Source organism: Fopius arisanus, unplaced genomic scaffold, assembly GCF_000806365.1.
Source record: "Fopius arisanus strain USDA-PBARC FA_bdor unplaced genomic scaffold, ASM80636v1 scaffold00005, whole genome shotgun sequence".
In the NCBI taxonomy this organism is placed as follows: domain Eukaryota; kingdom Metazoa; phylum Arthropoda; class Insecta; order Hymenoptera; family Braconidae; genus Fopius; species Fopius arisanus.
This window is the reverse complement of record NW_011887744.1, coordinates 332,818-360,538: the sequence shown is the minus strand read 5'-3', so window position 1 is coordinate 360,538 and position 27,721 is coordinate 332,818. Positions and strand designations below refer to the sequence as shown.

Sequence of the window (27,721 nt, the reverse complement as noted above, 5' to 3'; positions counted from 1 at the left end):
AATGCCCATGAAGGAAATGATCGGTGAGCAAAAATAGTTCACGTCGTCCCCGGAGTCAATTTTTTTAAATTCCAATTTCATTTTTTTTCAATTAAAAAAATTTTAATTCTATAATGTGTTGAGTATTCTCAGTAATTAAAGTGAATTAATTACATGAATTAATTGAATCATTCAGTTGAGGAGGCCATTGGATTAATTGAATTAATTAAAATGAATTGAATTGCATTTTTTTCTGCAGCACTTTGGAGGAAAGAATTGCTCGAGCTTACACCACGCCTCCTCTCTCATGACAAAATGAGCGTTCGTCTTCATTTGTATTCGGAAAAAGCTCGAGAAGGTGCAGTTTCAGCTTTAAAACAAGGATTTGGATGTGCAAGCGTTGGAAGTAGCGATGGAACCCTCCACGGTATTACCGGTTCCTTCAGGAAATTGGAAGTCGATTGATCCCACAACCATGCGATTTTTTGTCCTAGGCCAAATTTTTTATCGTGATGAGGAAGATTAGGTTGTGCTTGTTATATTTTTGATACATACCGTGTGATATTCGGGAAATTGTATATCCATGGAGTACGTAAACCAATTAAAAATGGACGAAATTTTCCACTCGCCGAAATGAAAAATTAATCGACGAATTTTCATCGTGTGTTCTCATGAATTTTTTACGTGGATTTTTTTTTTAACTTATAGCGAATATTTTTGATACTCAACAGTAAAATAAGTTTTTATGAATAATCCTTGCTATTATTATTAGGTCGACAAAAAATATTTTATTTCTTCATTTTTTTCACAGATATGGATTTTCATTCAATATTCAATATGCTTATATAATAATTATTAAATTTAATTAACTCAGTTCTAATTCTCCTTGGAATGTAGAAGAATTTTTTTTATCAATTCCATGATTAAGAAATGATAAAGTAAAAAAGAAAATAGTAATTTCCATAGGAATATTTATCGGAAAATTTTCAACAAAAATATCATAATCAGAAATTTTCCCTCAAATCCAAATTTTACAGAGTAATAATAACGAATAAATCTGTCGCCTGGACGGAAAAAAAAATGATAAATAAATAGAAAAATACTGCTGATAAATAAATAGCGTACGAAATAAACGATTTAATCGGTGTATTCTTCATCAGCATCCTCGCCACCGCCACCAGTAAATTCCTCGTCAATATCAGCCTCTTGATATTGCTGATACTCAGATACAAGATCCGACATGTTTGATTCAGCCTCAGTAAATTCCATTTCATCCATTCCCTCCCCAGTATACCAATGGAGGAAAGCCCTGCGACGAAACATGGCATTGAACTGCTCAGAAATTCTCTTGAAAAGATCCTGAATCGAAGTTGTATTTCCCAAGAATGTACCTGACATCTGCATGCCAGTGGGAGGAATATCACAGACAGCTGTCTTGATATTCTGGGGAATCCACTCCACAAATTTAGCTGAGTTTTTATTCTGGACGTTAAGCATGTGCTCGTCAACTTCCTTCATTGATAATTTTCCCCTAAAAATAGCCGCGACAGTGAGGTACTTGCCGTGATTGGGATTGCAGTCTGTCATCATGTTCTTGGAGTCGAACATCTGCTGCGTAAGTTCACCCACTGAAATTGAACGATAATTCTGGCTGGAGCTGGCTGTCAGAGGCGCAAAACCAGGAACGAAGAAATGAAGACGAGGAAATGGCACCATGTTCACTGACAACTTACGCAGATCTGCATTTAATTGGCCAGGAAATCTTAAACTTGTTGTAACACCTGAAGAGAAGGGATGAAAATTAATAAATAAAAATGTGATGATATAATTTACCCTTGATTGATTATTTTTACACATACCCGACATTGTGAGACACACGAGATGATTTAAATCCTTGTAGGAGGGATTAGGAAGCTTCAGAGTCCTGAAGCAGATGTTGTAAAGAGCCTCGTTATCAATGCAGACTGTGTTATCAGTTAATTCGATCAATTGATGCACTGACAGTGTTGCATTATATGGTTCCACAACTGTATCTGAGACTTTGGGGCTTGGACCAACACTGAAAGACGTCATAATCCTGGAACAAAAGAAATTAATCGATTGAAATAAATCCCAAATATTCTCTCCTTTAAAAAATAGGTTGCAGCAGTATTTTTTATTAATAATTATGTTAAAAAAATGAAAAACTCCAAGACAACAGGTTCTATATCTAATGATAGCAGAAAGGACAGATAAACATCGAAGAGAATGAGTATTTACCTATCGGGAAATTCCTCTTTTATTTTTCCCATCAATAGTGTACCCATCCCCGAGCCAGTACCCCCTCCCAACGAGTGGCACAATTGAAATCCTTGTAAGCAATCGCAGTGCTCCGATTCCTACAGAAAGAAAAATCAAAATAAAGATGAATAGATGAATTATCTCAAAAATTCGCCGAACATTCGAGTCTGCTCATTTTTTCCACTGAAAATAATTCTGCATTTGTTAACGATGACTCGACTATTTCTATTATTTACCTTTCTGATTACATCGAGCACTGAATCAACTAGCTCAGCCCCTTCGGTGTAATGACCTTTGGCCCAATTATTTCCAGCTCCACTTTGTCCGAAAACGTAATTGTCTGGTCTGAAGAGACGACCATAGCCTCCAGATTTGGCAGCGTCCATGGTTCCTGGTTCCAAATCAACAAGAACTGAACGTGGAACATAATGTCCTCTTGCTGCTTGATCATAATAAACTGTAATGCGATCAAGCTGAGTGCCTTTATCAGGCCCCTTGTAACATCCATCAGCGTCGATGCCATGTTCCACGGATATCACTTCCCAAAACTGAAATAAAATTCCAAACCATTACTACTCTCTTTACATCAATCAATTATATACCTTAATTAACGGAATCTATTGGTGAAAATACACATGAATTCCTGACAACAAGCCATCGTCCAGGAGTCCTTGGCTACTATTTTCGTTAAATTCTGATAAATTGAGAAAATATTGAAAATCAGTTGAAGGTCGAAGGTAGGACAAATGGACTTACTTTGCAACCAATTTGATTGCCACACTGGCCAGTCTGTATATGTACAATTTCCCGCATGTTCAATCTATTTTGCTGCTTTTTGGTTTAATAAAAAATTCAAGTGACAGGAATTAAAAATGGTAAAATACAGAAGCACGGGAATCGACTCGGAGAATGGGATTATAAATCCAATGAAATATTAGGAGACGAGAAAGATGTGAAGGTGTAACTTCTGGGGAGAATCACCGACAACTGGCGAATTGTAATCAGTTTATAGATTTGAAATCCACAGAGAAACGTATTTATGAAAAATATTTATGTGACCTTGACGTTTTCCCACTTTGAAGATGAAATGTTGATGAAATGTTCAGCATCGGATATATCATGAACCAGCAGTTGAAAAAATTAAAGGAAAATCATTACAAAAAGGCCTTTCTTCTGGAAAAAGTAATATTATTTTCTCCTTTACTTATCATGGTTCCACTCAAAGATATCCGACGTTAAAAATCCTCTCAATTTTCCGTGCATAAATTACTGCAATACTTATAATTATTTTATTCAACTCATTATATTTTACTCGTCCACATCTAGTCGACCCAACACAATATTTTGGGTCACAACATCAGATCATGGGAAAAACACAGAATTCAATATTTACAAGAGATGAATTCCGAGTCCAATTTATACAGAGAATCAAACAGGTGTTCTCCGCGTTTAATCAATTAAGTATTATTCAAACATCTGTGCAAAAGCAACGGTAATGAATATATCGTGTATTATGATGTATTGTTATTAAATTTGTGAGTGTTTTTTTTAATACCAGTGACACGGTTTCAGATATTTTAAAATGGTTAAGCCCCGGATCGCTCAAGTCCCCCTCTTTTTTTTTTCATACCTGTTCCGGGGATGTCCCGTTAACATCGTACCTTCCAACTCAGTTTAACAGTATGTTGAACCAAAACGTTATCCTACAAAGTGTAACCACGTTACTTGTCTCGTTTTAATGTCTTGTCTTTAAATGCACAATGAGTATGATTACGTGTCACTAGAATCCCCTCGACATGCAATATTTTTACACATTTGACTCACCTTGAGAATCAACTGCTGAACATTAATTTAAATAATTTTGTTATTGCGTCAAAAAAAAATTCCCTCATTTTATTCTGTTGGTAGATTTATTAGCCCTTGTTCGTGCACTGACTAATATGAACTCGAAACGGAAAAATTATTTGACGTCTCAAGGAAATTGAGGGCGTGTGTTGTTTTACATTTGTGCATTGGTGAAGTGAATAGAATACGGACTGATAAGGATTAAGTTATTCAGAGCTGAAATGCCGGGGAAGAATCAAGTGAAGACCAATGGAAATAGTCGTGAAGAGATGGCTGATTATACTTCGACGGGGGGAAAGAAGAAATCAAATTTTGTTGCTTATTTTTTATGGATGTTTGGCGGCTTTTTTGGAGCACATCATCTGTACTTGGAGAGGATTGATCATGCTATTGTTTGGGCGACGACAATGGGTGGGTATTTTGGAATCGGATGTTTTAGGGACATGTGGAGAATACCCACTTACGTCAAAGATGCTAATGAAGACCCGAATTATATCGAAATTTGGAAGATCATTGTTAGGCAAAATAGAAAGGTAATATTTTTCTCAACATCAAACCATTATAATCCAGGAAATATTGTGGGGCTAATGATGAAGGTGATATATTTTATTTCAGCCTCCATTTTCTACAGCTCGATTTATCGGTGCATTAGCAACTGGACACTTGTGGGGCGAATTAGTTCGTTGTGCTATTCCTGAAGACGAAATGTATGGAATTAATTTCAAACCTCTTCTGTACATTGTCCCAGCAGTTATTGCTGTAGGTAATGAATTGTCACGAGATTTATTATTTGAGGAAAGAATTGAGTCTTAAAATGAGAGACTTTGAGGCACAGACAGATTATCATGGATTTTTCATACGTTAATTTATTTGGTGATGGGTTATTTTTTATTTACAAAGGTGTGTGGGTCGTTGGAAATATTGGAAGAGAACAAGGATCGATATGGCTGTCGTTAATGACTGCGTACATGATGTACCCGTTGCTGTACTACATCGGTGATGAGTCCACTTGGGTTAATATTGTGGCTGTTATAACTGCTTTGGCATTTGACACATTCAGCAAAGAGTGGAGACTCAAACCAAAAAAGAGGCATTCAGTCACTCGATCTCTCGCTGTTTATACCATTTCTGTGATAATTTTCTGGAGCCTCTTGACCAGTTACTTTTACTTCAATGCAACACTCACTGATAGTGAGGGTGAGGAAATTAAAGTCACTGAGGCTGTTAAGCATTTCTTTACTTCACCCATATGGCTTGATCTGAAGGTGAGGATTTAGCTTCAAATAAAAATCATGGAGAAATGATTTTTAATGGGTTTAAGAAAAAATTACGGTTATTTTACAGGTAACATTGGGAGCTACTTGGGAGCAAGCGAAAAATCAAGGATTCTGGGCAACTTGGAGACAGCTGGTGGATCTTTCTGATCCTCGAGGGGAGATAAACGCTTACAGGGTAATTGGGATTTTTTATTTTTGAATAATTTGTAATGATTTGAGGCTTCGGGGGGAAAATTCGAAAACGAATGCACAATTTTGATGAAAAATAAATTAATCACATCGATTTTTATTGTTGCACAGGTATTAGATTTATCCACAACCGCTTCCGAAAGTGAAATCACGGCGAAATGGAGGACTCTGTCGAAGGAACATCATCCTGACAAGGTCAAGGGCAATGAGGACGAAAAAAAGGCTGCGCAAGAGAGATTCATGGAGATCCAGCAAGCTTACGAGATATTATCTAAGAAAAAGACTAGAAGACAACGGAAAAATCGAAGAGCTGGATGATGATGTTTAATTTTAAATATTCTATGGCCACCTCATCCTCTAGGATGAATTTCTACTTTCCCAAATAAATTCTAAATTATTACATTAATATTATCCTTTCCCATGGAACGTTCTGGATTTAAGGGAGTGATCCATAATATGTTGTAGGTTACAACGGTTTGATAAAAAATTTATTTCTGGAAAAAATCTCACAACATTTACTCAATTCCTTTGAAGCATTTTCAATCAACGTCCATTTCATTTTCATCATCACTGTCACTTCCATCTCCACTCGAATCTTCCTCTTCAGACTCCGAAGAATCCGAATCCAGCCAGACCTGAGATGACACATCATCTTCAATGATTTTCTGCCACTCGTCCAATTTATGAAGATCTGAAACAATCAATCAATAATCAATTCATAATTAAATTATATTCTATCGGGGAAAAGAACATTTCCTAGGATTAATTAATTAGCCGTTGGAGATATTTTTTCTGTGTGCATTCACCTAAACAGTAGAAATCACTCAATGTGTACTGCTTATTCCCATTCTCAAACATGCCTCCGTATAAATACAGAACATTGTTCTTGACGGTTAGACCCGGATTTATCCTAGGAGAAGGTACAAAGACGTCATTTTTGGGGTCCCCATTAGAACGACTGGAAGTCACTGGTGCTGGACCGACAGTAACTGTGAAGATTCCATCATCAATGGTGGTGACAGCTGGAGTAGGATCAACCACTTCCATCCCCTTGCCTCCTTCCTCATCCTCTTCGTCCTCAGAGCCCTCCTGTTTTCTCCTTCTCCTCTTGTCTTTCGTATCCCTCTTCCCACTCAAATTGACAGACCTCCACTGATGCTTCTCGACGTCGAGTGCTACCAGATCGTTGAAGAACGTTCCCTCAAGCTCTTCATCGTCTTCCTTCTCGTCGTAAACTCCCCCAAACATGTAAGCGAGGGGAGGCTGTGCCAGGATAGCAGATGTGCTGCACCTCGGGGAGATACTGATTCCACTCTGCTTGACCCCAACAGACTTCCACCTGAGTCCAGTCTGGTCGTGTTTATCTGGACCCAAGAGGTACATATCCGTGTGCACCTGCCCCCTGTCAACGTCTTTCTTGATCCGCTCCTTGCTGTATCCCCCATAAACCAAAATTTTATTGTCACTGGTTGGTAGAACGATGCAGCCAGACCTCGCAGGAGGTATCGTACCACTCAACTCGATTTTACTCCACCTGTAGTCCCCCAGATCAAAGATGAACAAGTCGTTGTAGTACCTGAAGTCCCTTAAATTGTCGTGAAAGCCTCCGAAGACGATCAGCTGTTTTTTTCCGTACACCATGCGATGGCCACTCCTCGAGGATGGCCCACCAGGCACCTGCACCTTCTCCCATTTCTTTATCCCAATGTGGTAGACCCAGAGATCTTTGTAATGGTAGAATTGAGACTCCGATGGACTTGAGAATTCTCCACCGAACACCCAGAGCTCTCCTTTTCCGTTCGCAGTTGCCACTGACTGATGCCCACATCGGGGAGGAGGGGCACCAGGTGCTTTCACAACTGTCCACGTTTTTTTATTTATGTTGTAGAAGAACATGTCGCCATAGACGGTTGTTTTCTGGCCGTCGAAGAATTCTCCTCCAAGCATTATTAACTCATCTTTGAAGGGGTGCGCTGTCAGGGTGAAGTTCACACGTCGTGAGGGTTGATCGATCGTTGCTTCCACAACTTTTTGACGTTGGGCTTCTTCTTTCTCGATCTGAGCCACTACCTTCTCGATGTCATCCTGAAAATGCAAGATTAGAGTCGCTAGTATTTTATAAAAATATAAAGTGAACAGTAAATGAAAATAATGTAAACAGGAGTAGATGAAATTTCCGTTCTCAAATGAATTTGTAAATGGTTTATGCGAATGATAATTGATATGCCGATTTCTTCAAGATCGACTAAAATCAACTAAATTGACTAAAATCAATTCAAATACGCGTACCCCACCGCCGTGGACCTTCACATGAGAACGCATCCTTTGACTCACCGCCTACGACTTCAAAGAGGATTCGCGAAAGTAGAAGCTCAGTTCTGGGGGTTTGAGTGGATGATAAACTAACCTCACCGATAGCCGCAAGATCTTTTTTTTGTTTAGCATTCAATTTCTTCTCAGTCTTCAAAGCAGTCTTCTCGCTGCCACTGATTTTCTGCTTGTTCTTTCCCTTCTTCCCCATCTCCCGACAATTCTTCAACAATAATCACAGATCAATGATGCGAGATGATTAATCAGGTTAATCAGACACTCACGTGCACCTGCACTTGACAGAATTAAATCTCATAGGACAATTCCCCCGGAGCGAACGTGAGGTCTCCTATTGTGGGCGCAAATCCCCGGGTGGGGCCTAGTCACTGGTTATTGGACATTTCCCTTGGTGCCAATATTTAAATAACCGTTGAAGGGATCGGCAGGGGCGATGCCGCCCCCTCTTCTTAGACCAATCATCAAACACTCCAACATTCGTGACTGAAAAGGTTCAGGAGCAGGGTGGAGTTCCATCAAGTTCCATTTCTAACGATTATCACTGTAAGTCCAAGATAATTATAAAAAAACTCCCCACGCAGAATTCTACGTGACTAGTGGTTTCTATTAATTAGAATATCATAATCTAAAAAGGTCAGTGGTGGATTTGATGATGGAGATACTTGGTAATATATCATCGGCATTTTGGTCCCCTGACGTTTGGTTACCGCCGAATATAACGTGGGACAACATTGCGCCAAATTCGGATAACAAATATGCAGATTATCGGCATCTCGTATATCCACTGCCTATGGCACTTGGACTTCTAGTCATCAGATACTGCTTCGAGAGGTGAGACTCTTTTTATTTAATTGATGTAATTGGATTAGGGAAATGGGATGCGGGTTTGGGGGTTAGATGGATTACAGTTGGCCGACCTTTTTCGAAAGGACTTTTCAGGTTACACTCGCTGGTCACCGGTTGACGATGAGGAAAAAATTATGGAAAAACTGTGTTAATTTCATTCAGTGATTGTGGAATAAAAATAGGGCTGATGTGGTTGTTCAAGAATTCAGGCGATTTGTGGAGATTTTTTGCATTTTGATGGACTGTTTGGTATGGAATTGAGGGAATTAATTCGTGAATCATCAGACTAATCATTAGTCGGTTGGGCTAGTCGTCGAGCAGGTGGGATGGTACGTTTTGGGGATGTGGGATTTGGTTTGAGGTCAATTCGGTGTATTCCAGATTTTTTTTTTATTAATTAGAAATAAAAAGATGAGAATTGAGAACTAATGGATCTCATCTCCCAGTAATTCTTTCTTTTACTAGTTGTAGTTAAAAAATAATGTTTTTTTTTTAAGTCGTATAAGTCAATTCAGTTTCTGACAAAAATTCCACAGCCTTCCCACATAATCTCGTGATAAGAGAAAGTCAACTGATTTTGAATTTTCTCTATAAATTATCTTGAGATTCGACCACAGATTTTTTACAGGTGGTTTTGATAAGATTCAAGTAACAACTCGAAAAGTCTATGGCCGAGGATTAAAAAAAGCAATTGAAATAGAATCATCAAGAGTACGCATTATTATCATTAAGAATTATTCAGCATGTACAATTGTCTTGGAAATTCTGGAGCCCTCCACACAAACTTTCTACAAAAATCGTTAGTAGAAAGTCAATAAATTCTTTTTTTTTTCAATTGCTCATCGCCGACCGATTGGAACAGTTCCAGAAATCTATGAGCTCGTACCCCTGGAAAAACCTTAATAAAAATAATCAAAACTAAATGGCATTATTATTATCGAAAATGATGAAAAAACATCTTGTAAAATTCAGAAGAAATATGAACGGATGAAATTTTCAACATTAAAATCTTCGATACATGACACGACGTTAACTACAAAATTTCCAATACCGCAATGACTATTCCCCAGGTATTGCTTTGCACCATTCGGTAAGTCACTGGGTATAAAGCCAAAAACGAAGAGAGCACCACCAAATCCAATACTAGAGAAGGCATACACTAAGCGAATAAAGCATAAACAGGTAACGGCACTTGCCAAGCAGCTCGACTGGTCCGAGAGACAGGTAGAGAGATGGCTGAGATTGCGGAGGGCCCAGGGCAAGCCATCGACCCTCACCAAATTCTGTGAGGACAGGTAAAACTAACGAATGACAATGACCCCTTTACATATCATTAGAAAGGCAACATCGAACTCATCCTCTCTGTTGTTCTACAGTTGGAAATGTATGTATTACGCTATTATATTCATCTACGGCCTGATTGCCCTCTGGGACAAGCCATGGCTCTGGGACATCAAGCACTGCTACTACAACTATCCCTATCATGCTGTCAGCGATGATGTCTGGTGGTATTACATGATCTCGATGTCGTTCTACTGGTCCCTCAGTATTTCTCAGTTCTTCGATGTCAAGAGGAAAGACTTTTGGCAGATGTTTATACATCACAAGGCGACTATTCTCCTCATGTGCTTCTCATGGGTCGGCAATTTAACTAGGATTGGATCGCTGGTGCTGGTTATCCACGACTGTGCAGATATACTCCTAGGGGTAAATAAGTCACCGTCTACCTTGAGAAATAAATAATATAAACGATAATGACCTGTTTATCTCTTCACCAATTGATTTAGAGCGAAAACTTTAACATCATTTTTTGTAGGAAATTCAATTTGCGACCGGAAGGGTCTTTTTACAGTTCGTCGTAAAACCATTAGTTCCTGAGTTAAATCGATATTCAATGGAACTGTTAAATTCGTCTTATCTAAATTTACCACTTCGCTAATGGGTTTGTCAATCCTATTTTTCTCCCCTTCGAGATATGAGTCATTCTGTATTCTAAGGTCATAATGCTACGCGAATTATCTGAGAGGTGCTGAGAGCAGGAATTTTTCATAAAAAAATAATAGTTTGTTTTTCACTCTCTCAGGATGCATGCTTTGAGGACTACTGTAATTAATGATGTGCTCTTTGATTTTAGGCTGCCAAGCTGGCTAAGTACGCTAATTACCAAAAACTCTGTGATGTTTTATTCGCTCTCTTCACTATTTTATGGCTCATAACGCGCATGGGTCTCTATCCGTTGTGGATAATCTACAGGTAATCCTCATAAAGATACGTTCGAAGAATTACATTCGTTCGAAGAATTACATTTGCGATAAATTCCAATCTTGCATCACGAAAAAATCATCCTGATGACAATGATTTATTTTCAGCACTTCAATAGCGGCTCCAAAAATCGTGCCAATGTTCCCAGCCTACTATATCTTCAATTCTTTATTAATTCTTCTATTCGTCCTTCACACTATCTGGACACGAATAATCCTCAAGATTGCATTTAACGCACTCTACGCCGGCCAGGTGTGTTATTATCTCCGCAATTGATAGCATCATTACATATGATTTTGAATCATTAGTGACTCATTTTATTTTTAGATGGAAGGTGATCTACGTAGTGACAGCAGTGAGGAGGTATCCGATGATTTGTCAAATGACTTACCCTCAAACAACTCGAATCACGCTAAGAAAATTTCCGATAAACAGGACTAACCGATGTGTTGGTTTCACGATTCCTAGATATTAATTTGTCAATAATGTTTCAAGTCGAGTTCAACGATAAAAAAGAAAGCGATTCTATGGATGCAATATTTTCGATCGAACATTGTGGGAATTTTTTTTTCCCCGTTCGATTAAACCAAATATTCAACAACTAAAGAGTTGAGAGTGAACAAAAATTGTAACATGATTCAGATATTAGCGGGAAGGAGAGATGGTTGCCCAATTTATGATAATTTTCGTTTGTATTTTAATTTCATATCGGTGTAAGTGACCTAAGCGAGTATCAACGCTTGTTCAGTGTGGCGAGAGTTATTTTTGTGTCATTAATATTTGATTGGTTTGTGTGTGAGGGATTGATAAGGCAATTTCGAAATGAAGTTGAAGTGAGAGGATGTAAAAATAGGAGTTATCTGAATTACGTAATTGAGTCCCAGTTGTATCATCTTACGTAGGATAAGGTAGCACTCGTAAGGTAATACAAACAGGACCTCAATGAATTTTTTTTTCACCAATTATTTTCTCATCAGAGGTCAATGATAAAAAAGACGAGACTCTTTTTTAATAATTCAAGTTGAATGAAACGAGAGTGTAAATAAAATAATTTATAGTGCTGTTGTGGTTGAAATTGAACTAATGTTTCAGTGCCTAATGCAGTATATTTAAATTAACTATTCACGTCTTGCATTTTTCTATGGGATTGAGGATATATTATTTATCTAATTGTATTAGTTCATGACTCGATTCAGTGAACATAAATTTTGTCAATTACGAGAATTAATTTTCACTCCGACGATTTAAGTAACGATCCAGGGAGAAGAGATAAAATTCTCTATAAAATTTCACTACATCGCTGCAGATGAACTGAAATGAATTTCATCGTTTATCTCTTCGCCACTGACTTCTTTCTCATTATTTACATCACTGTATTTTTGCAGAATTGCACATTCCATGGTACTGCGAAATGTCCTCTGCAATGGATTTATATAATGCCGTATTATTTTCATGATATGCTAGACAGTAGAGAAAATTGCCTGATAAAAATGGGAAACAAAGTGAATACTGTGGAGAGAGACAAATCATCCAATTGACCATGACAATGAGAATTTTCAAAATGATAATGTTTCCAGATTTTGGATAGACCCAGTGTTCAAGGCCGTTAATGATGCAAGTATTTAAGAACCGTCTACGTGATAATTTGTACTAATCTCGATAATCTTCGTACATCTGATCGAAGAGAGGAGACGTATGGGTGGAAAAAAAAAATTAATTATGTAAGACCAAATAGTCAATGCCTTGCGTGACGAGATTAACGACAAGCACCTTTTGAAGATCTGGACATGATATTTAAAAAGAAAAAATGAATTTATCTCAAACTTCTGCACTTTTTATTTTTCAGCATAAAACTTTCTATATCGATGTATAAATTCGTCCTTACGATAAAATAAATTTTGACCAATTAAATAAGTGATTTCAATCTCACAGCAGTAAAACATTCTCATAGAAAAGCACTTGTTCGTTATAAAATACTTGAAGCAAATACAATTCGTTGGCATGTGATAAATATAATGATAAAATTTTTAAATATATAGATATAATTTATGAAAATGTCGATACGATTAAAAGTACTGAAGTAAGCCATTGGTCCCAGCTGAAGATAAATGCAAAAATATTTGTCATTATTCAATTTCTCATTTGTCAGCTAATATTTAATTATATATTCTGAGAGGACTACCAGGATCTAATCTCTGGATAATTAAGTATAATCTATAATTGCGTTGTAATGACCGTTTTCATCGTGACAGTCTTGGTTTTTGCCTGGGATGGATCAGCCACTAGCCATGGACTGATATCCGAGGCTGTGGTGGCAAGTTCCTGGGGAAAAAAAAATAATTTATTATCAGTACATACAAATATCTTCATGTGAAAACCATGAGGACTTGATACATTACAACGCAGGGACTGAAAGTCGCCGGAAAAGCATGCAAGCACACGATGAAAAATGACAAATAATTTACCGATCGTGTGAACGTAGTAACTGTCGATGAATTCGGCGAAGGCACTTCTTCAGGTTTACTCGTAGCAATTTCATTTTCCTCCTCCTTTTCTGGAATTTTTTCGAGGACAGGTTGAATCTCACTGAACGGATTCAAAAGCCCCAGGAAGGGATTAGAATCGATGAATGGATTCGTATTTTTAGTCTCGGTTGTCTCCTCGGCCAGGACCTCTCTCACTTCGTCAACGGGTGTTGTCACCACTACGTCAGTACAGTTATCGGTAGTGAATGGATTGAAGGGATTCTGCGACTGATTGACAACTTTGGCACTGAATGGCGTTGTTTTCTGAGCAATTTGGCCCCAACTGTCCAGGGAGAAGTGAGTTACTGTCACAGCATCATCCGCGGGGGGACTGCTGCTTATTGGAGCTGTTCCACTGACGTTTAGGGTCAACTTGTCTCCTCCCTTTCAGCAAAAAGCGAATAAGCATGATGTTTTTTGGAAGCTAGCGCATGAGGTGTAATTGTCACATTAAAATGATCATGATGAGTTTGAAAATTTAGCGATTGGCCGAGTTGAATAAATACATCCCCAATGTTTTTCCTCAACTCACCTTGTCCCGCGGTAATTAATTTTCTACAAAGCAATCATAACAGCATTAAGGGTTCACAAGTACTATGATTTTTTCAGAATACAGTGGACTCCGGTTAAATACCCGCCTGTTCTGATATATCTATCTCTATATACAATGACTAATCAGGCACAACGAAAGACGAAATAAATGCACAGAATTGAAAAATAAAACTACAAAAAAATACTCACCACCGAGACAATGGTAGCAGCATCAGGATGTTGAGACTTGCCGCCATTGGTGGTCTCAGTTGGCATGATGGACACAAGATTGGAGTTCTTCTCACACTCGAGGCTCTTCGCCTTGAGTATATTGCACTTGAGTGACTCAGGTGGAATGGGTGATCGTGCAGAAAGTAGAAGTGTCCCACCCACTTGATTATTGGGTAATGATTGTGGTGGTGAGTTGGACGTACTCTCCACAATCAAACTAGTTTTCATGATCTCAGCCTCTTTCTCACTGGTAGGTGCAGTCTGATTCTTGAGCTCGAGGGGCTGCGGATCCTTGGCGAGAGACTTGAGTATTGAATCAACAAGTGGAGATGAGGATGAAGGGCCTACGGATGTACCAATAGCTCCAGCGGTCTCTGGAATAGTAGGAATGACACTGGCAGCAGCACTGGATGCTTCTGACTCTGTCTTGCTGTGCTGCCTCTGTAGAGACTCGCATTCCACACTGGCTGTCTGGGGTTCGACGTGTCTCTCCCTCTGTCTCTCCCTGAGAACGTGACTCTGCCTCCTGGCGTACCTCTGGCTGGGTCGCCTCTCAAACTGAACTGTTCTCCTCGCTCGGTTCAGCTGAGTCGTCTGGAACTCCGTTTTCCCACTGTATCGAAATCTCGAACCCATCCTGAAGAAATTCTGTCGACTGCTTGCACCTTTCACGGGAGCTCTCAGCCTGAAGAAGGCGTGATGCTCAACCGCACATTTCCAGAGGTGCTTGCAAGCCTTCTCGTTGGCAAGACGAAAGACAAATGTGTGCTCCTGCTCACCACGACCCTCATCGTCCTCCTCAACGACTACAAGAGTGAGTTTCTTCTTCTTGAAGTCTAAACGGCCGATCTTTGGCCAAAAGAAAAGGCCGATCTTCTGATTACCCTCGAACACGAGAATTCCCGTGGGAGTGAGACCCAGGGAGTACTCGCATGCGTCTTTACCCAGGACTGTGTGCATGTCCACTCCATACATGTCCAGCCACTTGGCTTTCCCCAGGTATGAGGACTCTGCCTGGGCTGGGGACAAGCCCTTGCAGTTCTTGTATTCCTCCAGGATCTCGAGCTCCATCTCTTCGGTTTGGCCTGGCACGAAACGAAACTCAGAGACAGTTGCTGCTGTGTGAATCGTTGGATCATAGTCCCCCAGCTCGGACTGCAGAGCCAGGGCTGACAGCTGGATGACTACGTTCGTTGGGCAGTGGAGGCGACCGTCCAGGAGGTCCTGCTTCAGTTGAAGGAAGAATTGGTACCGCGTGAGCTCCTCTCGGAGAGTATTCGGCTCGGAGGAGTAGAACTTCACTTTCAATCGGAGGGTGTATGGCGGACCGATTTTTATCTGTTTTTTTATCGGTTTCGTGGGGTCCAGCCAGTGCTGCACGTTATTGCTGTCTGTGTACTGGAGACCGAAGTAATCTTTCTCGATCAGGTCCAACGAGTAGAAGACCTGCTCGTACAAATCGCTGGCCAGGGCTTTTTTCTGAAATTTCAGGGCAGTATCAAAGTGATAACTATCTATATATATTATTACCGATTTGAGGAACGATCGCAAAAAAAAAACAATTTCCGTTATTTTATGCTTCAATGAAGATTCTCTTGAAGACAAATAGCGGATTCTTCAATTTATTCTTCGGAAATAAATTGAGTCTCGCCAGTAAATTATCATTTTTCTAGGTTCTTATTTAATTAGAATGCAATCGTTAAGGGACTAGCATAAAATTTAAACATACCGACAACTCGATAGGCAAATCCGTACCATCCAGCAGTATGACTTGGCACTGTATAATATTTTTATTACTGAGTAATCTCTGATTTTTAATCTGCGGGGATGCTGTCTGTCCCGCACTCCTCACACGCCGTTTAGACAAAAATCTCAACATCTTCCTCCCCCAATCGGTACCTTCAAATGCTACCCCAAATTTTCAATTTGATAAAAACATCAAATTCTACCGCACGCGAAAACATTTCTATAAATCATCTACATTTGATATTTTCACTGCTAGCTCATCAGTGGGTACGACATTGGTGAAACGTCAGACTGCACTCGTAAGCACATAATTACGGCAAGATTATTAATGGATTATTAATTGAGCAATGTGATAATACACCTCACACAATGGCAACGAAATTTTCGCAGTGTTGCGGAACCAAACAATAAAAAAACTTCGAAATACAATACAAAAACATGAAAAAAAAACGGTCTATCCTGGTAGCAACCGAGTACAACAAAAAGGGGGTAGGCGTCACATTTTCAGGTTTCCGACACCTGGCGGCAGGTGTACGAATCCCTAGGAACCTGCGTAGGTGTGGCTGTCCTCTTGGAATTCCCAAGGACTCAATTCACCTGAAAACACCCCCATCAACAACCCTCACTCGACTTGGGGGGAGAAAAAATTCCACAAACCCACTCTTATCTTTGAAAAATCCTGAAAAAGCCTTCACCAACATTTAAATAATTTCAAATCACCCCCGAAAAATTGCCGCCACCAATGGCACCATGGCCAGTTCAGCTTTTCACCAATCCCAGGTAAGACGCCAGAAAATCTCCATATGATTGGAGGAAACTTGACGACGACGAAATCTGAAGAGAGATAGATGACTTTAATGAGTGAGAACGAGGAGTCGAATGGAATGGAGTCTAGAGTCCATGTGACTGTACTCTCAAGTATGACATCTTTTTTGTTGTCCCAATTTTTTTAACAATGTCATTGGATATTTTGATTCCCCCGGAGGTGTAATACCGTGCCAGGTGGAATTAATGAAACTTATATATTGGTTTAAAAAAGTTTTCCAATGACTACGCATTTAGTGAATTATTAATCGTTAGATTGAGGCTTTTCTGGGAACACGTAAGTTAATTGTGACACATTGGCTATCGAGGATGGAGTATTGTTGATGATTGAACGTCGGTGGGTGTGGGTGGAATGGGAATTATTAATTGGAATGTATTTTTTTCTTTTGGTTTCAGGACAATGGCACTTAGAGAGTTGGTCGAGGGGGATTGCGGTGGTCCAGGGCCACTCGCGGGCTTCGCCTCACACCTGGTGCAGGACCGGGGGTTCAGGGAAGAGGGCATTGGTCAGTCTAGAGAGGTCCCCCTGGAGCACGCCACTCCTGATCAGTTGGTTGATGAGTTTCTCGGGGGCAGGGCTAATGCACATCCCGCTACTTTTCGTATGAATAATATCCTTCAGCAGGTTCAGGAGATTGATCATGGCATTCAGCATCCTCTACCACCACCTTCCATGGTCAGGGAACAGGACTCTGAGTGGGCGAATCAGTTTATGAACACGAGGACCGAATTTTTTGTAAGAGAATATTATTATTGGACCACTTGTTCACTTCTTCTTCAGGTTATTTTGGATAATGAATGTGAAATTTTCAATGTTTTGTCCATTTTTTTAGACAACAAATGCAGATCAAATCTGGTCTGAGAATGCTCTCCCTCGTCTTCCACCCCCTGAATCCAATGAACTCGGTCTTGGTGTCCAGTGGGCAGAGGACTACTTCGAGCACACATTAGAGTCCTCGAAGGAAGATGAAGAAGAACTCAAATCTTTGGACGACACAAGCACCGAAAATCCCAACATTGCGTATTCGAAATTCATGAAATTTATGCATCAGGAAGGGGACATCACTAACGAAATTCCAGAATCCACTTCAGCGAGCACTTTGAGCTCGAAATGGTCGCAAGAGTTCTCGGAACAAAAGGAAGAGGCTGAGAAGTCTCTGGGGAATCCGGATGGAGTTCTTAATAAAGTTGAGGAAGAATTGGCAGTGGCTGGGAGTTGGGCCAATGAATTTCTCGAAAGCGCTGGCAATGTAGGTCGGTAAAATACTCTTTGATGTGAGAGATAATTTGTAATGTAATCAAGAATGCGGTAAAATTATCGCTTAAACTCTTTGATTTTTCAAAAACCTAATGAATCATTCAAGCGCTAATGAGGGAAACTTTTTCTACTATTGATACGTAATTTTTTTTTACTGAATCAAGAATGTATGGAAGTACATAAAAAAGGCAATAAAAAAATTAACTACTTTCCCACATGATACATACGAACATTCTCCCCTCAAAAATGACTTGAACATTTTTGAAACTGATAATAAATGGATAAATAATTAAAAAAGAGTACGTAATTCTGATTATAATTTTTGTAGCCATTATTTCTAAATTGGGAAGATATCCAAACAGCTGATTGTTTCCACTCCAATTCCGACTGCTAAAATCATTAATCATATTTCTTGAAAAATAGGTTCGGACACGTACGAATCCTCGATTTGGTCAAAATTCGAAGGAGAGTGGGCAAAGGCCTCGAAAAATAACATAGCAGACGCTCATCCCTGGTTGTCCGATTACGAGAGTTACTACGATCCCTTCAAGGACTACAAATTCAAAGAGGACAACCCAATGAAAGATATTCCCAACGCTCTAGAGCAAGGCAAGAGTCGACTGGAGGCTGGGGATCTTCCCAGTGCCGTATTGTGCTTCGAGGCAGCTGTCCAGCAGAACGAGGAGAACCCAGAGGCGTGGTACCTCCTGGGGAAGACCCAGGCTGAGAATGAGCAGGATCCCCTAGCCATAGCAGCTCTAAAAAAATCTCTAACGCTGGATACATCTAACGCCAATGCACTAATGACACTGGCCGTGTCCTACACCAACGAATCTTATCAGAATCAGGCCTGTTTGACCCTGAAGGAGTGGCTCTTGAAGAATGAGAAGTATAATCACCTGTTGGTGAAGCGGAATAGCACAGATAACCCATCCAAATCCTCAGTGTCGACGATTTTATTCGACGACGTGCACAATGAGGTGAAGGACCTGTTCATTCAAGCCGCCAGGATGAATCCAACTGAGGGAATTGACGCTGACGTGCAGAGTGGTCTGGGAGTCCTCTTCAATCTATCCAGCGAGTACGATAAAGCTGCTGACTGTTTCAGGGCAGCTCTCCAGGTGCGCCCAGACGACTCAAGACTCTGGAACAGATTGGGCGCAACTCTTGCCAATGGACAGAGATCTGAAGAAGCTGTTGATGCATACTCTCAAGCGCTTGAACTCTCCCCTGGATTCATCAGGGCCAGATACAACCTGGGAATTTCGTGCATCAACCTCGGGGCTTACAAGGAAGCTGCTGAGCATCTTCTCACAGCACTTAATCAACAGGCTGCTGGCAGGGGAGTCCAGGGTGGTAATAATGCCCCTCATGCCATGTCTGAAACTATTTGGTCGACCCTGAGGCTCGTTGTGTCTCTCATGCACAAGTATCATCTGACTGAAGCTGTGGAGAAGTGGTGAGGACTTGTCCTTATTCATTGACGCTCTCCCTTTTCTTCATTAAAAATTGAATAATTCAACTGAAATTTTTTTACAGGAATCTGGCAAAATTGAACGAGGAATTCGAGATATCCTGAAGTTAACAATAACATTACCCACATGGATAACATAACGGAATGGATTGTTTAACTCTAATGTTATGGATACAGATAATAAAGGAAAATTATTTGTAAATCGTTGAATTTGAATAATAATTTGAGTAGACCCTGAAAATTTCCACTGAAAGCCCTGAAAAGCGACCGTGCACATGAGAATAATCCAAAGGCTGAGCAGAAGAAAAAAGGACAATAAAAAAAATGAAAACCAACGCTCATTGAAAAGAGGCCTGCGGGCATTGGGTAGCAGCCATATTGGCTTGGCTATGACTGTCGTGTCAGAGTGATAGTTGACCGTGAACGTAAAAAAGTGGGGTAGTTTATTTATTTTTTATTTTGTTGGTTGTTAATAAACAAACTCCCCTGTATGTGTAATTATTGAATAAAGCCAAAAGTTCGTTAAAATGGAAGAGACAAAGATAATATATCACATTGACGACGAGGAAACGCCTTATTTAGTTAAGCTCACAATATCACCGGAGCGTGTGACACTCGCTGACTTTAAAAATGTATTGAATCGTCCGAATTACAAGTTCTTCTTCAAGTCTATGGACGATGACTTTGGGTAAGTCAACGATGTCGGCTAATTACCATGACCTCGGGACATAAAAAATTTATAATAATCATCGACCTGTCGATATTACTTCACCCATCATCGGGAAGATATGGAAAGCTCGTTGCATGGTACAGGCTGACATGGAACAAATGACAATTCATGGTGGTGCTCCTTGTCCTGTCGATTTTCTCAGTTTATCCCCTTGACGAATGCCCCTTAATCATCCTCTTGAAAGCCCTCAGCATCCTCAAATTGATCTCATCCACATGCCCCACAGACCAGACCAGAACAGTACGGATTAATGGTTTTTTTTTTTCGTAACATAAAAAGGCAGATGAGTACACAGGTCATTCACCCCCTCTGTCACTCGTGTTTGTTTATTACATTTAATCGCTAATTTCACAGCCCCTCGACTCGTCGTATTGCCCCAATTAACCAGCATGAGTGTGATTATTAATTAATCGAGTGAATTTATTTTAATGGAAAAAAAAATATCACCAGTGTTGTCAAGGAAGAGATAATCGACGACGATGCACACCTACCATGCTTCAATGGACGTGTTGTCTCTTGGGTATGTCTATTTACATTATTACCATGATTATTATGTCATTGAGGGTCCTTTGAAAATGATGTTACAAACAATTCCTTTCATACTTAATATCAAAAGACCCACAAAAGCCGCCTTTTTTGCACTTCCACCTTGTTTTTAATTACTTTAATTACTTGCATTATTTTTCTTTTTTAATTATGCCAACGACCCATACAATTAAAGGGAGAACGAGTAAACAAAGGGGTGGAGGTTGAATGGGAGGGCAGTGTGTTTGTGTTTTTAAGAAAATTATAATCGACTTTTCCCCGAAAAAAGAAAACAACAACGAAAACGAAGAAGCTAAATATTTCCTCCACCAGAAACTTCCGGCTGTAGTCGTGCCAGAAGAAAATGTAGAAAGGATACAACACTTTGTTCGCTTCTTTTTTTTTTTTCTACTCGCACCCTTCTACTTCATAAACACACACATAAATACACCGGGTGAAGATGGATGAATTTGTGGGTTTACTCTATGTATGGGTTTAAAGGTGGGAGGAGTGGGTGTTATATTGGAGTATATGTGTGTCTCTGTTCCCCTCTCACGATTCTTCACTCCCACACCCATAACTCAACCAGTCATAGGTCCCCCCCATCAGACGAATTCACCAATCTGATGAATGGGGCTAGAAAAACCCCTCGATCACTCAACGCAGATCAGTTTTTTTTTTCTTTCCTTCAATCAATATTCAATTACAGTTTGGAAAATATTGGGATGAATTTTTTGTTCAGGGTGATTGATTTTTGAACGGAGAGTGGGAAATGACAGATTGGTTTGCAGTTGCTCTGAAATAATAGATTTTTTTTTAATTGATGAAACCAGTGAACTGTGAGCAAATTTCTTCTTTTACACTTTTCAAGGGCTTTCATGGGATTTTAATTGTTGGCAGGGAGACTTGTCGTCAAAGCGGCTGAATATGGACTATTCCGCATTTTTTTTTCTCTCGTTTTACAAAATGTGAAATGTTTTTTATGAAGTTTTGAATGAGATCCAACGGGTGATTAGTTTTGTCGGGTTCTGTGGGCATTTTTGAGGATTCTTTCAACGTGAATTGATTCAGCGTCGTGTAATTATGATTTTCAAAGGACTTTTCAGGGTGGAGGGCATTGCCAGGGTTCGAACCAATAAGATTTTACGAATATCCGTGATTGGACTAATTAAAGTCGATGGTAATATCGAAAAATCTACGTTGATTCAGAGACGGAGATTTCGTTTGAATAATTTGTTCGAATGCTGGATGCTCTTGTCGGAGTGCAGGATGTTGGTAGATGATTAATAATTCTGTTTGGAATGCAGCTGGTGTCGGCTGAGGGTAGCAATGTCTCGGATGGTGCATCCCAATGCACAGATTCAGTGGCCCATAGTGAGGCCAAACACGACAGGGTAGATCATGTGCCACCGGGTATCACAAGTCGTGGTCCACCTGCACTATCACACGACGATACATTGACTGAAACTGAAAGTATTATAAGCAGCAGACAGGGTCACCATTTGCACAAAAATACAAAGCACCATTCAGATAAATATGAAAAATATAATAAGTACAATGGTACGATATCATAATTTTAAACAGTGAATAAGTGTTGAGAATACGCGGAGAGCGAAGAGAGATTAAGGAGTTGTGAATTATAAAGGAGATTTAAGTGTTTTTTTTTTAAATCCAGGACTGCGCATTAACGGGCACTCGAAGCACCGTTCTGGTCATGGATACGAGACTGCCTCAATCCTATCCTCCGATTTGGAGACAACGACTTTTTTGGAGTCTGATGACGATGCCAGCAGTCGTATAACATCAACTACTGGTCGACACACAAACATGAGTAGTACGATCGAACGTGCCACCCTAGGTGCATTACACTCATATCACAAACCGAATACAATTCCCCACACCTTCCAAGATCAATTAATTAGCAAATTCATGAATCACAGTCCAATTTATCGTTCTTAATTGACTTCATGAACGAGTGACAAGTGGAAAAGCTTTCTGAATTATTTTTATTAGATCTCAAGAAAGTCCGGACACTGAGAGAAATTCTTCCGAAAAATTCTGGTACTGCAAAATATTTTTTTTTCATTTACAGATTGAAAGATCAATAGAATTCGGAATTTCACGGAAACAGCTGTTGAATTTTTCTGATCAATTTCTCTCGAGGCAATTCAAGATAATTCACGGTTTACCACTGAACAAGTGAATCTAGTGTAATCGAATGAATTTTTATGATTTCAATGATCCCAATGGCAGATCGTCGCAGACCCCAGAGACGACGACGACACAGATTACCTCCAATGTCACGAACATCATCATTCAGCAGTATCACAGACAGCACAATGTCACTAAACATAATAACAGTATCATTGAACATGGATACTGTCAATTTCCTCGGGATTAGTATTGTGGGACAGAGCAATAGCGGTGGGGATGGTGGTATATACGTTGGCTCCATTATGAAGGGGTAAGCAAAAGGAGAAAATAAAAATGAGAGCCAGAGGGACGAAGAGAATCGATAAAAAAATTCTCTCTACTTCACAATGTCCAATTTATTTCCCTTTTTTTATTTTCAGGGGCGCGGTGGCTCTTGATGGTAGGATAGAGCCTGGTGATATGATTCTCCAGGTGAATGACATTAATTTTGAGAATATGTCAAATGATGAGGCAGTCAGGGTACTTCGAGAAGTAGTTCAGAAGCCAGGGTATGCGAAATTTACTCGTTTACATCATATAGAGTCGTTACTCGAGATTCTCTGAGTGCTGATGCAGTGATTTAATTGCAGGCCTATTAAATTAGTAGTAGCCAAATGTTGGGATCCCAATCCAAAGGGCTATTTCACTATTCCACGTACAGAACCAGTACGTCCAATCGATCCGGGGGCTTGGGTCGCTCACACCGCTGCTATTCGTGGTGAGGGCTTTCCTCCACGTCCACCCAGTGCCACCACCCTCACATCGACATCCAGCAGTCTTGCCAGCACACTTCCAGATACTGAACGTAAGGCATTTGCTTCGGGGGTAATTCAATTTAAAGTGGATCGTCTAGAGCTCAAACGAAATTAACTCTTTCATTTATCCTTTATCTATTGGTTTTGGAGCACTTTGAACTGGAAAATTCCTCTCGTACCTCTCAGATGAGTCATTTCATCTGATGCTAGCTTTGTAATTTTGCTAATTAAAGTTTTCAATTTTAGAAATTTACAAATACACTCCAAAAAGCCCAAATATGGGGCATTCTCCGTCAAACCAGAAACTTATTCGTTTGAAGGTCTCTGACAATTCTCGGGAGATTATTTCTCGTGCGGAAAAATGTGGAGTACAGAATATCAATGTTTTGTTTTTTATTGTCTCCAGGCCCTCTGGAGGAATTACGCCTGAGCATCAATACAGACATGCCAACGATAGTCCGAGCAATGGCACGACCTGACTCTGGTCTGGAGATTAGGGATCGTATGTGGCTGAAAATAACAATTCCAAATGCATTTATCGGTGCAGACGTTGTCGACTGGTTGAATACCCACGTCGAAGGTTTTATCGATCGTCGTGATGCACGAAAGTATGCCTCGTTGATGTTGAAAGCCGGCTTTATCAGGCACACCGTTAATAAGATAACATTTTCGGAACAATGCTATTACATTTTCGGGGATTTGTGCTCGACAATGGCCAATATGAAATTGGATAGTGATACAGTGGCACCACTACCACCACCTGGTTGGGATGTCATGTATTCAGGACCCTATGCCCCACACTCAGCCGCTGGGTACAGCCCAATGCCATTCAATTTCACTAATGAACCCACTGTCTATGGATATCATCGTGAAGAAAGTGTTCACAGTGAGTCAGGTAATTTTTTAACTACTGGGGAACTCCTTTTTTATACTCTCGATTGATTCGTTCCGTCAGAACATATGGCCAAGAGATAATCTTGCTAATTGAATAATTAATACGTCGTGTCTGAAATTTATTTCGTCTCACGTAAGAATTTTTCCTCTGCGAGTATCTCCGGGAAAAACCAGTTAATCGCTGTGGTATGTGGAATGTGTCTTAAAATAAACACCAGAATAATTAATAATAATTATGATTATCAAGGGATTTTTCCTCTTATTCGGTTTTACATCGGAGGTAATGGGAATTAGTAATAGAGAGAGATAGAGTTTTAAAAGGAGTGACTTGGACTTTTTTGACATTTTTCAATGGGTGATTTCAATTTTTTTTTTCGTACATCTGATTTCGAAGGTGGAAGTAGTGCCGGCAGCGAACACATCTGCAAGGAGCCTATTCACGATTTGAAATCCTGTTCTTCAGCGTCTGAAACGGACTTACATATGCCACCGAATGTGCCCAGTAAGAATTCAGGAAATGGTAATGGATCCAATGGAAAGAGATCAAATGGCAGTCGTAGCAGATCAAGTGGTTCCGAGCAGTCTGTACAAACGGGAACTGGCTCTACTAATCAGCAGAATCAGCAAGATATATCCGGTAGTAGACAGTCATTTAGAATTGCGATGGGAAATCCATGTGAATTTTTTGTTGATGTCATGTAGATTTTTTTTTTCTCATTTTTTACCCTTTTGTAAATACTTTATTTTTATTATGAAGAATAGGAATGTCGATGTTTTTTCGGATTCTTGGTAGCATGAAGTATGTAGAGATGTCTCCAGACTGGGTAGAGATTATTTTCATAGTTGTGTGGGAAATGAAGATGAGTCAGAATTTTGGTGGGTGGAATTTCACCTGAGTAATGTGCAATTGGGATAAAAATGTGAATTGATTCATCTTCATGCTCTCGTCAGACTTCTATTTCTCAGAGAAAAATGAATTGTAAACCCATATATTTTTTTATCGATTATTAAGGGAATTTTTCATTGGCGTATGGTTAATGCTTGATCCTGGTCTCAACAATTATTTCGTTTTTTTTTTTTGGTTTAGAGAGCTGGATACGCTGATCCTAAGGCAATTATGGTACAGTGCACGTTATTGGGATGCATGCTTTATAAACTTCCATTCTCACAGATATTCTTGAAGAACTTAGCCATAAGAATTCCTCCAAATAATTTTCTATTTCATAGCACAATCACAGAAAATCACATTTTTTCGTAGATTATGGGCATGACTATTGTCACACGACTGAATGGTTACGGACTCTTTCACCGCATGAGCAGTCAAGTTATTATGTGTAATGAAAAATTCATTTTTACAAGATGTCGCCAATTAATGTAATCCATTGCTTGCATTTTAGGATTGTCTACGACAATGGGGCAGCTATTTCTTTAAAAAAGCAAAAAAAAAAGTCTAAAAACAAAGTCAACGGGAGATAATTTCAAGTGAAATCGAATTTTATCGCCTGCCTCCTGTTCCAAAAAATACAGAAAAGAAAATAATAAAACGATTAATTTTGTTTGTTTGTTTCTTTCACTCGGCTACTACATATTTGAGCAGTCATAACGAGTTAGGTATGAGCATGTAATGCTTTACTGATAGAATCGTTAACGGGGTACGTAAGGTTAATTATTGTAGAGAATTATAATTATATAATACTCGTATATAGAGTCGTCATTAGGAACGTGCCAAACGTGGTGTCTCATTATTCAAACTGCTGTATACAGAATGGCATAATTTTCAATGGAAATCAAGAGGAATGAACGAGAATGATGTAAATATAAACTATACGAAGAAATCAACAAACAAAAAAATAACATAACGCTCAAAATTAAAAAGAAAAGAATGATAACAAAAAAAAGTGCCATCAAAGAATTTTCGTATTCAACGCGAATAACACTGATTTTTTCTATGTCACCTGAAAACAATTTTTATTGACTATTTATACAAAAAGTATTGATAAAAATCAACAAAAAAAAAGGGGAGAAATTGTGGAGGAAGCACTGAATGTTTCAGGTTGTACGGACTGCGTCATTGTTATTCCGTTGTTTTTTTTTTAATTATTATTATCAGTTGTCGTCTGATATTTACTATTAAGTCGCTTCAAAAGACGTTTTAATTGTTATATTAACAAAACAAACGAAAACTAATTTCTAGTTATTTCCATCGTACAGTTAGTTTTGGTGAAGAACTAAGAAATTAAATATGCGTGATTGAAAAGGTATAAACTGTAATCTTAGGTTCTAACCGCATTTGGAGGTACACAGAGTTTGCTATTATTGTAAGATATCGAAGAAATTATTATTTCAATGTACAAAAATGTTTTTTTTTAACGAATTTTCATTTAGTGAAACGCATCGATGGTGTTAAGTTAACGAGAGATTAAGCAAAAATGAATGAATGCCCTGTAATGTCGTACAATACAATTTTTAGAAATTATTACTTGACAAAAAAAAAGACTTGGCAGCCTTGAATTTCCCCCTTTCAACTCCCATCGAAATCGGAAATATTTTTATTACATTCTTCGGCGCTGCCTTGGATTGGACACTACGGTAAGTGAATTTCTATCGTACATGGTACGACAGCGCTAATGAATTACACAATTCTCTATGATAATCTTCAGTTATCGACAAACCGTGCAGAGGCGCGCAATTTTTTAGACTTTAGACTAAGTCATTCTATCGAGTACACAGCGGCGCAATGAATAAGGTAATCATATCCAAAAAAAAAATCAACAATTCAGCAGTTACCCTTTCTCTCACTCGTTACCTATTCGTGTAAATCACGAAACAAAATTGGACTTTGGAAATCACAATCATCCCAGTAAAATCAATTGTTAACCAATGATTATCGATCTTTTCAACAATGCAGAGTGGACATACATCGGTTCATAAACAAAAATAACAATTTCATTTATCATTTTCCTTCGCTAAAACACTTAATCCCTCTTATCTGTATAATTGAAATCAAATAATCATGTCGAACTCATTT

The 27,721-nt window shown here is 39.2% G+C and overlaps 9 protein-coding genes across 15 annotated transcripts in view; 6 read left to right on the top strand and 3 right to left on the bottom strand.

Moving 5' to 3' along the window:
- Positions 1–721, top strand: part of LOC105273534 (clavesin-2) — a 3,971-nt gene extending 3,250 nt beyond the window's left edge. The window contains exons 6-7 of the mRNA XM_011316030.1: positions 3–23; positions 239–721. Of these exons, the coding sequence (XP_011314332.1) occupies positions 3–23; positions 239–444 (227 nt within the window). The 3' untranslated portion in view covers positions 445–721. The remainder of the gene's footprint in view (positions 1–2; positions 24–238) is intronic.
- A 205-nt stretch (positions 722–926) lies between these two features.
- Positions 927–3,254, bottom strand: LOC105273292 (tubulin beta chain-like). The gene is made up of 5 exons (XM_011315639.1): positions 3,016–3,254; positions 2,496–2,807; positions 2,239–2,357; positions 1,839–2,056; positions 927–1,760 (listed from the first exon to the last, which is right to left on the bottom strand). The coding sequence occupies exons 1-5, from the start codon at positions 3,070–3,072 to the stop codon at positions 1,117–1,119; spliced, it is 1,350 nt and encodes a 449-aa protein (XP_011313941.1). The 5' UTR covers positions 3,073–3,254; the 3' UTR covers positions 927–1,116.
- Positions 3,255–3,547: 293 nt separating this feature from the next.
- Positions 3,548–5,976, top strand: wus (TM2 and DnaJ domain-containing protein wurst). The gene is made up of 5 exons (XM_011315638.1): positions 3,548–4,637; positions 4,720–4,867; positions 5,005–5,369; positions 5,449–5,556; positions 5,682–5,976. Exons 1-5 carry the CDS (start codon positions 4,326–4,328, stop codon positions 5,886–5,888), a joined length of 1,140 nt encoding a protein of 379 aa, XP_011313940.1. The 5' UTR covers positions 3,548–4,325; the 3' UTR covers positions 5,889–5,976.
- Positions 5,977–6,041: 65 nt separating this feature from the next.
- Positions 6,042–8,278, bottom strand: LOC105273289 (kelch domain-containing protein 4). Of its 2 annotated transcripts, none has more exons than XM_011315636.1 (3): positions 7,978–8,278; positions 6,377–7,655; positions 6,042–6,261 (listed from the first exon to the last, which is right to left on the bottom strand). In XM_011315636.1, the coding sequence occupies exons 1-3, from the start codon at positions 8,089–8,091 to the stop codon at positions 6,110–6,112; spliced, it is 1,545 nt and encodes a 514-aa protein (XP_011313938.1). In that variant the 5' UTR covers positions 8,092–8,278; the 3' UTR covers positions 6,042–6,109. The 2 variants fall into 2 exon arrangements, with proteins under 2 accessions (XP_011313938.1, XP_011313939.1); XM_011315637.1 differs by lacking the exon at positions 7,978–8,278 and adding an exon at positions 7,860–7,921.
- A 72-nt stretch (positions 8,279–8,350) lies between these two features.
- Positions 8,351–12,719, top strand: schlank (ceramide synthase schlank). The gene is made up of 7 exons (XM_011315634.1): positions 8,351–8,441; positions 8,532–8,729; positions 9,815–10,039; positions 10,121–10,451; positions 10,879–10,997; positions 11,114–11,258; positions 11,334–12,719. Exons 2-7 carry the CDS (start codon positions 8,548–8,550, stop codon positions 11,445–11,447), a joined length of 1,116 nt encoding a protein of 371 aa, XP_011313936.1. The 5' UTR covers positions 8,351–8,441; positions 8,532–8,547; the 3' UTR covers positions 11,448–12,719.
- LOC105273288 (band 4.1-like protein 5) lies at positions 12,190–16,529 on the bottom strand. Its single transcript, XM_011315635.1, has 4 exons — positions 16,023–16,529; positions 14,273–15,772; positions 13,472–13,915; positions 12,190–13,328 (listed from the first exon to the last, which is right to left on the bottom strand). Exons 1-4 carry the CDS (start codon positions 16,170–16,172, stop codon positions 13,221–13,223), a joined length of 2,202 nt encoding a protein of 733 aa, XP_011313937.1. The 5' UTR covers positions 16,173–16,529; the 3' UTR covers positions 12,190–13,220.
- Positions 16,530–16,913: 384 nt separating this feature from the next.
- Positions 16,914–19,806, top strand: LOC105273286 (peroxisomal targeting signal 1 receptor). The gene is made up of 5 exons (XM_011315633.1): positions 16,914–17,141; positions 17,261–17,600; positions 17,698–18,118; positions 18,546–19,581; positions 19,662–19,806. Exons 2-5 carry the CDS (start codon positions 17,265–17,267, stop codon positions 19,699–19,701), a joined length of 1,833 nt encoding a protein of 610 aa, XP_011313935.1. The 5' UTR covers positions 16,914–17,141; positions 17,261–17,264; the 3' UTR covers positions 19,702–19,806.
- Positions 19,807–19,920: 114 nt separating this feature from the next.
- dsh (Segment polarity protein dishevelled) lies at positions 19,921–27,202 on the top strand. 6 transcript variants are annotated; one of them, XM_011315632.1, is made up of 11 exons: positions 19,928–20,284; positions 20,777–20,846; positions 22,159–22,411; positions 22,527–22,709; positions 23,105–23,315; positions 23,425–23,553; positions 23,635–23,849; positions 24,206–24,694; positions 25,088–25,330; positions 25,781–25,813; positions 26,091–27,201. In XM_011315632.1, exons 1-10 carry the CDS (start codon positions 20,124–20,126, stop codon positions 25,795–25,797), a joined length of 1,971 nt encoding a protein of 656 aa, XP_011313934.1. In that variant the 5' UTR covers positions 19,928–20,123; the 3' UTR covers positions 25,798–25,813; positions 26,091–27,201. The 6 variants fall into 6 exon arrangements, with proteins under 6 accessions (XP_011313931.1, XP_011313934.1, XP_011313933.1 ...); XM_011315631.1 differs by having other exon boundaries at positions 19,930–20,284; positions 25,781–27,201; XM_011315630.1 differs by lacking the exon at positions 25,781–25,813 and having other exon boundaries at positions 19,935–20,284; positions 26,091–27,200.
- A 146-nt stretch (positions 27,203–27,348) lies between these two features.
- LOC105273282 (proton-coupled amino acid transporter 1) overlaps positions 27,349–27,721 on the top strand; it is a 9,699-nt gene continuing 9,326 nt past the window's right edge. The window contains exon 1 of the mRNA XM_011315623.1: positions 27,349–27,439. Within this exon, the coding sequence (XP_011313925.1) occupies positions 27,431–27,439 (9 nt within the window). The 5' untranslated portion in view covers positions 27,349–27,430. The remainder of the gene's footprint in view (positions 27,440–27,721) is intronic.